At 40.2% G+C, this 8,114-nt stretch overlaps 1 protein-coding gene across 3 annotated transcripts in view; it reads right to left on the bottom strand.

The window, feature by feature from the left end:
• Positions 1-294: 294 nt before the first annotated feature.
• GOSR1 (golgi SNAP receptor complex member 1) overlaps positions 295-8,114 on the bottom strand; it is a 28,418-nt gene continuing 20,598 nt past the window's right edge. For 2 of the 3 annotated variants that reach the window (XM_057415159.1, XM_057415165.1), the window contains exons 8-9: positions 3,764-3,846; positions 295-2,568 (exon numbers count right to left, since the gene is read on the bottom strand). In XM_057415159.1, coding sequence (XP_057271142.1) covers positions 2,444-2,568; positions 3,764-3,846 — 208 coding nt within the window. In that variant the 3' untranslated portion in view covers positions 295-2,443. Of the gene's footprint in view, positions 2,569-3,282; positions 3,847-8,114 lie in introns of those variants that run through there. The other variant, XM_057415175.1, reaches the window with a different exon arrangement.

The following is an 8,114-nucleotide window of genomic DNA, read 5'->3' as shown; positions in this document are numbered from 1 at the left end:
ATAGTTAGCAACAGGAGACGTACGAGCCTGTATTTTGAGATTTGAGATGAAAAACTACAATCCACTGTTTTCATTTTACAGCCCATTGCTCCAGCTTACAGCTTCATGTATTAGAGATGTCCAGGAGAATTAGTGAGTCTCTCCCCTCTGCTCTATGTGAGCACAGCAGAGAGCAAACCTGCCTGCTCACATTGCTAGGGCACTACCAGGAGATGATAAAGGGGGAACTACAAGGTTAATTAAATGTATTATTCAACACAAATAATAACCATGGAGGGGCTGCCAACACCGAAACCATTTCCAGTAAAGCTTTATCAGAGAGAATTCAGTATATTTTGGTTATTTTATACTAAAATATATCAGTTCCTCCATTACATTTTCATAACATGAAAAATCAGTTGTTTACATATTTCTTATAATCTACATTTTCTCCATAGCAGCTTTTTCACACAGTAAGATTAAATATATGCACCAAATCATCAATGAAGTCCAGCAAAAAGGCTGTTATCAGAGTAAATAAATGAATTTCTTTACGGTACTGCAGATCTTATATTGCCAACTATAGAGCAACCACATCCCACAAATCCTAAACAGAAGCACGACTGCTGATCAGGGTCCCTCAGGATGGTGAAGGAATCAAAGAGAAAGCACTGGGAGAAGAGGTTTGATCTCCCAGTGCAGAGATTCATTAATAAACCTCCTTTATCCATGCAGGTTTTTCATAAAGCCCTTTCATGAACACTTCAAACCAGGAGCATTCCCAAATCAACCGGATCATCACCCTTTATGTAAAATACAGCCCCACAGGTTTACATGTAGCAGTCCAAATGCTTTCCAACCCCAACGAGGACCGATTAGAAAGCCTTTGTGGACTTTTTAGCACAAAGTATTAGTCTGCAAATAAACCTTCCAATGCACATAAACAGTTTAGGTGCAACAGTGTGGGTTTTTCACACTACATAGGCAGGAGCCTTTACTCCCTCCAAAAGAAACTGCACAGACACTATAAAAAGCAGTAGAAAATTGTGTCTGTCCCACCAGACTCTGTTCCAGAAGAGAACTCGGAGACTATTTGACATTTGTGGGTAATGATATACATGAAATCTGTTAGGAGCACTGTAAATTGATTGTGAAAAGAGTTAAAAGTTCTTGGAAAGCTATTTCAGTGCCTCGCTTTGAATTTCTTGAGTTATGATATGACAGATGGAAAAGAGCTGTTGAAAGAACAGGAAAATCTGTAATTCGTGAATGTGCAATATCAAAGCCATTCCTGACGTCAGCTCTGTTCAGGGATGGCAACACAACAGGATTCATGGTGCATGTCTGGATGGAAAAAGGCTTTTTCTCTCCCCAGATACTGGTAAATAATACTTGTTTTACTGTTCATACATTCAGATTTTTACTATGAGGTGTTATGTCCCTAAGTTTCACACGCAGACCCATCTGCCTCAGGTAGAACCATCATAATTCTCATTTCCAATTGGCATTTAGGTTATATCCTACTTACAGTGTAAAAATAATAATGCTATTAGAATAACTTTATCTAAATTACAATATAGACTTTTCAAACTGCTTATTGTGCCTTTATAAAGACCTTTATGATGCCAGCCAAAATCAAAGTATTTACACCCAAAAGACTATTTTTAGGTGGAATTCATGTTTGGTCACTTCTTAGATGACTGAACACTACAGTAAACAGCTGCTAGGACACTGTGCTCCCTTTTTACAAAGGGGGACTCGTTAGTCCCTTTAAAGCCACAAGAAACCTTACAACTCTTCCTCAGAGGGTAATTTATTCATATCCTGTGCAAAAAGTGAACTAAAGAACCCTTTCTGTTTGTTTCTTTACTTTGAGGAATTTGTGTGAAGCACAGTTTTCACAGCACAAATGATGCAGACATAACTATCTCAACCATGAGTTAAAAAAAGGATTACAGAACATGTATTTAGTAGTAAAGCAACCTGATGGCTTAAAGCTGCAATATTCTTCTCACAGGGCAAAAGTGTTCAGTATTGTGCTTGGCCTATGGGGGAAAACAGGTTTCCTGCTGAGTTTCCACCCGAGGCAAGCATAATGATGATCTTCTACTTACAAGCCAACAACAGACCTCCCCAGCACTGCTGAGCACAGAAGTTTTTCCACCTGTTCTGGTAAGCATCCCATATTTACTTACCTTGCAGTGAAAAGGGGAATGAAAGACAAACAAAGCCCACCAAATTTAAACCAAAGGAAGATGTATGGCAGGGAAGGAGGAACACCGCAGCTTCAACCCAAACCCAGTGTCACAGTCCACCATCATAAGCTCTAGACATCATGCTGATGCTCCCAGCCGTGATGAGCAGGCTGTTGGAAGTCTGTCGCTTCCCCCACTCACTTTTCATTGACTGAGGGGGGAAAGGGTTGGTGGTGATGAGTTTAGCAAAGTCCATCGAGGAACATCCATCAATGGAAAGCATACAGCAGCAGTAGGATGGTACAGATGCCAATAATGCCACCCAAGATGAGGGAATCCCGTCGTTTCCGAAGGTTGATCCTTTGAATCAGGCTGTTCACTGCTGGAAACCGATCTTTAAGGAGTCTGAGTCAAGGGCATATCAGAAAACACTTGACTTCTTAACTAACAAGCCCCAAAGTCTGTATGTAGAAACCCCAACACTACAGTACACAGAAATGCAGAACTACTCCAGAGCTGAAAAAGGCAGACACAGTAATAAATCTCCACTAATAATCAAACAAATGGGCGAACAGAACAGCTTAGAGCTCACATGAACACAGAATTCATCACCTAAATTACCAGCACTTGATGTAATTTAATCTCCAGTAGGTGAGGCTTAGTTACTTTCAATAACTGTGTTTAAATAAGTATGAAAAAAAATATGGGGCAGTTACATAAAACATCTGTGGAATGTATTTAATGGAATTCTGCTACTGGCGAAGGGAACAACCAAAGGCATTTGACTGAGAAAATCATGCACATTGCGTGACTATGCACTGCTCAAGGATAGCACATAAGGATGAACTCCTACTGTAAAATCATAAAGATGTAAAACTGTCTTTTAATGTACAAAATAAAACTGCCAACAAGATAATAAATTTCAGAGCTTCATGTCTTTGGAACCAAGAATCTTTAAGGCCAAAGATTATTGAATCTTTTTTGTTCTTGCCAGTTGCTAAGAACTGTAATGAAACTTATGGGTTACCAAGATCCATCTCTTCAGGATGTAATCTGTCTAATCAAATGATGTTAATGTTATTCCTTCTTGTCATAAGGGCCCAAAGAACAAGTGGGAAAAGGACAAACATTTATGACTTGACAATCTGGCACATTCTTTAGCCATGAGCACAGAATATGAAGAGAAACCAAGGAGCCAAAATCTTAACATCTCCAAGACTGTGACAAGGCAAGAGGTCATGAATACTCAGCTGTAAACCATAACAAGAAGCAATGTATGCCAAGCTTCAGCTCTGGACAGTCTTAAAAGCAAAAAGCAAGAAGTGAAATCACTTTTACAAAACCACACAGCAGGGAAGGCCATAAAATGCTGCTGCAAATCTCCACCTGAAAATCAAGCTACACTGATTTATATGCAGTATTCAAATTTGAGTAAAACCAACTTACTCACCACATCCCTCTTTAAGACGCTTCAGTCATCATCCAGCCACTGACATCGCAAAGCATTTTGATTCCCAAATGACAAGAGTGAAAAATTGTACTATACCTCTTCTTCTGCACTGGCAGCACAGTATTTTAGGGAAGGATACTAGCCAAGGTATTCATCTTGCTTTGTATTGACTTCAACATCCCTCTCTGCGAAGTCATATTTTCTTTAGTTGCCATGGCAATGCTGGAGAAAGAAGAAGAGTGGATCAAGTTGTTGGTGCTAAGAATAATCTAGAGCTAAAACAAGAAGAAAGCAAGAAGGCAACGCTTCTTTAGAGAACAATGAATGAGGTGAAGCCATATGAATGAAAACACATTTTCCCCATTAATCTCTACCTTTTACACTACAATTTCTCTTTTTAGATAACCTATTAACAACTGCAAACACTGACATTTCTTGAAACAGGCTGGGGTTTGACATATCTCTGCCAGCTCAAAAAACAGCACTACATTACAACCAAACCTAAAAGTACTCTTCTGGCATAAGCTTTACATTCAGAAGTTTGTTTAATCACAGAAGCCCCATACTTACTCTGTCATATGAAAGTTCTTGTCTGCCATCAGGGGATGATGGCTACAGAAGTATTAAGCAAATAAAAGCTGACTCACAGTTACAAATCAATTTGCAAAGTGAACGTGCTGGTTGAGAGGAGATATTAAGTGCAGTTTGAGACCTGACACAGCTCATATAGCTTCACACAGAAGGTTTCTGGACAACCAAGCTGGGCCATACAGTCACCAGGTCTTTGGAGACATTTAAGCAAACAGAATGTTGGGATCTACTTGCTTTGACTCCAGAGTAATACTGCCCCCTGACTGCAGGGAAGTGGTGAAGGTTGGATACTCTTCACAGAAAGCCCAACCTGTTTTCCATAAGCTGGAGCTGAGGGAGCTGGTGTATAATGAAATCATATCAAACGCTGCTTCCAGCAAAGCACAGATGAGAGAAATTTCTGGTCCTAATTAAGACTATTATCCATGCATATGTAAGTTTTATACTCCATTTCTTTACTAATACATGGTCTAGCTGCATGTACTGGCAGGAAAAGCCACACAGACAAATTGTACTTGTTCACTCACCAGGCACAGAACGGGTGTTCCCAATGCTTTTATAGCAAAGACTGGTCGCTAAAACTTACTTCAAGTTTCTCTGGGAGCACAACACTTGCAATGAGCAGCTCTGGATCTGGTGTTCCAGTGCCTTCTCTGCTAGGACACTGCAGCCAGTTTCACGGGAACAGCAGGCCAAATCCAGCAGAGCCAAGCCTAACAACTGCCCTTCAAGTCTTACAGCAAAAGGTCATGATCACAGTTCACAAACATCTTCACCAAGAAAACAGCCTGGATCAATGATCCCTAAAGTGTTTCTGGAGCAATGAGCTCCTTTGGGCTCTCTTCCATTATATCTGCTACTCCATCTCAAGTAGCCCTCGATAGAGGATCTTTAGCCTTCCCATAATGTGCCAGGCAAACTTTCAGGGGGAAAAAAAAGAAAGACGAGGAAAAGGACCACCACCTCTTCAGGTGGAAGCTGCCCTTTCCAACCAGCTTTGTCCATAAAAACTAAGGGCTCACCAAGCCAAAGACTAAGTGTTATAATAGGTATGATTTTGGTTTCAGCAGTAGAAGAATACCTTGGCAAGCAAGACAAGCTCATCACATAAACCTATGCGAGAGAGAGGGGCCAGCAGGGCCAGCTGATGTCTCTGGTAGCTTTCAGGTCACAGAAAATACTCTTCCAAGAGCTCTATATAGAGAATTCTTTTAAATAGAACAACATGCATTGACAGGGCAGATCAATATATTATTTTAAGCTTATTTTAGCATTCTGGTAAATTTGGACATGCATTTAGGAAATTGAAGATTCATCAGTCATAAAGAGACTACGAACAGTTTGATCACATGTAGGCAAAGCCCTGGCATTTTCTATAAGATTTAACATTTTAATACAATTTTGATGTATTAGCTTTAAAAAAATAAACATAAAAAGGGAAGTTTTAGGGCAGAAGTAGGAAAAACCTTCAAGCTTTTTTTATTTACAGCTGGCTACTTAGTACTTTTTTCTTGTATGTTTTTGAAGTGCCACATAAGCACAAAAGGAAAATGAAACTGATGGTTAACTGGAAGTGACAGGACTTGCAGTCACCTCCTTGATGTTTATAAAGGGGTTGCCAGCATGTGCAAAAACAACAGAAGAAAGTCTATAAAGCTGCTTCTCTTAGACTGTGTGTGCTTGTTCCTGTGGATACAATAACTCATCTACTGTAGCTGATTTTCACTACATGGGACAGCCTTTTCAGGACTAAAATTAGTAGAAATGAAAGTGAAAATTAGATTAGAGGAGAAAAGAAGGATCAAACCATTGCCTACCTATGAGTATACAAAGAAAAGCAGCTAAGAGAAGGGGCTAACAGATATCATGAACAGAGAATAAACAGCTGTATATCAGCATAGAAAAAGCAGTTACCATCAAAGGCTGAAAAAGGCTACAAGATTAGAATAGCAAGTACATCAGATCATATCACCTGTGAGAAGATACAGCATTTAACAGATTATATACATTTACAACTCAGCATACAGCTATTTTAGTCCTCTAAAAAGCACCAAACTCACAAACCCATTACATTTGCTACTGAGCACTTGGGATACTTCACTAGGAACCAAGCTGGAAAACAAAACACTTTCCTAGCTGCACACAGGAAAGCTCGCTCAGTAACCCAGAGCTTACCTTATACCACCACACTGACTTGATACTTGTCCAGATGAAGTTTTAATACAGCATTGCCCAAAGCACTCCTGAATTAAGCCACATGGTTTTTGAAGATGCATCCAATGACTCATTAAGGTATCCATTAATTTACAGAAGTGAAAATACAGGATGAGTGCCAGGATATAAAGTGTTCCTGAGACACCTCCAAAATGCCTTTAGAAGTTGTTATTACAGATTATCACAGAACACAAGGTTCCTGCTTTAACATCGGAGAAGTGAGGCTGCCTACTTCATATAAAGAGGCAGTAACTGTTTAAGTTTACATATTACAGGATTGGAACCCTCTTCACTTCTTTTATCCATCACTTAGAAAAAAGGGCTAAGTTTTACTGAAGGGCTCAGAGGATAAAAGCCTGCAGTGATTATAATTTTTAGTATGATACGGTCTAGTAATGAAATGTAATTGTGATCTCCATGAACAAGAGCTTAACTGGATTCTAGCTACCACGAACAAGTCAAAATTGAAGCAAAAAGCACTGTTCTTCATGTATAATTAGATTATGTAAAATATGAGCTGGTTTGCCTAAGCCTTTATATCTGTAAATGAAACTATTAAGCTCAACAGCTATCAGAAAACACCCAGCTTCTGGGGAGTAGTCCTCCGACTGGTCTTGTACAGCCTTAAGTACTGCAGCTTCCTCATATCCTTCATTAGCCAGTTTTGGGTTCATTCCCATCCCTAACATATGCTCATTGACTTACTGTTGCCATTTGTTCACTGACAAATGCAATTTAAAGAAAATTAATCATATTCTTCCCATTCACAACATTGGCCCCGTTTACTTACTCAGCACCATGATCTCCCCACATTAATATGTTTTTCTCACTCTAGGAAACTTCTACACAGTGCTAAGGATAAAAGATTAAATGATTTTTACTGGAATCAAGATGACCCCGATTTAACGTTTCAGTTGGAAGCCAGCAGGAACTGTTCTCAGTGCTGCACTGGCCTCAACTACTAGAGTTGGGTGCAAACCAAGTTTCTAAAACCAGATGGCATCCTGCTCTCTATATTTAACACTCAACCACGGCTGAAGTACAATATTAAAGACTGCTGCATTATCGGAGAGATCTCTTCTAGGTAAGCCCCAGGTCACAGCCACAAAGAGCCCACTCATCTCCACCGCACATCAGCGGGAGCATCTCAAACTCCTGTGCTTGCAGCTAGATTTCCTCAGAATTCCACTTATATTTCAAGTTTATCTTGGAATGGTCAGTAGTGCTGGGGGTATGTGAGCAACTTCAAAAGTAAAACAACTGCTATTTGTGTTTAGTTTGCAGTTTTGGCTGGCATGGAAAAGTACAGAGTGCTAAATGCTTCCAGCCATTACCACAGTCAAACCAGTCTAACGTGCAGATATACACCTTTAATGCTCCTTGACTTGGAAGCAAAGTGTTTTTACCTAGACAAATGTCCGAGCTGTTAGGCTGAGGAAGCTGGGGCTGCTCAGCCTGGAGAAGAGAAGGCTGCATGGAGACCTCATAGCAGCCTTCCAGTATCTGAAGGGGGCCTATAGGGATGCTGGGGAGGGACTCTTCATTAGGGACTGCAGTGATAGGACAAGGGGTAACGGGTTCAAACTGAAACAGGGGAAGTTTAGGTTGGATATAAGGAGGAAATTCTTTCCTGTGAGGGTGGTGAGGCACTGGAATGGGTTGCCCAGGGAGGCTGTGAATGCTCC

The sequence above is a fragment of the Pezoporus wallicus genome, unplaced genomic scaffold, assembly GCF_028554395.1.
Source record: "Pezoporus wallicus isolate ANWC-B61680 ecotype Strahan unplaced genomic scaffold, APGP_CSIRO_Pwel_v1 contig_8517, whole genome shotgun sequence".
Lineage (NCBI taxonomy): Eukaryota > Metazoa > Chordata > Aves > Psittaciformes > Psittacidae > Pezoporus > Pezoporus wallicus.
Note: the sequence above shows the minus strand (reverse complement) of the source record. Positions and strands in the feature narration are given on the sequence as shown.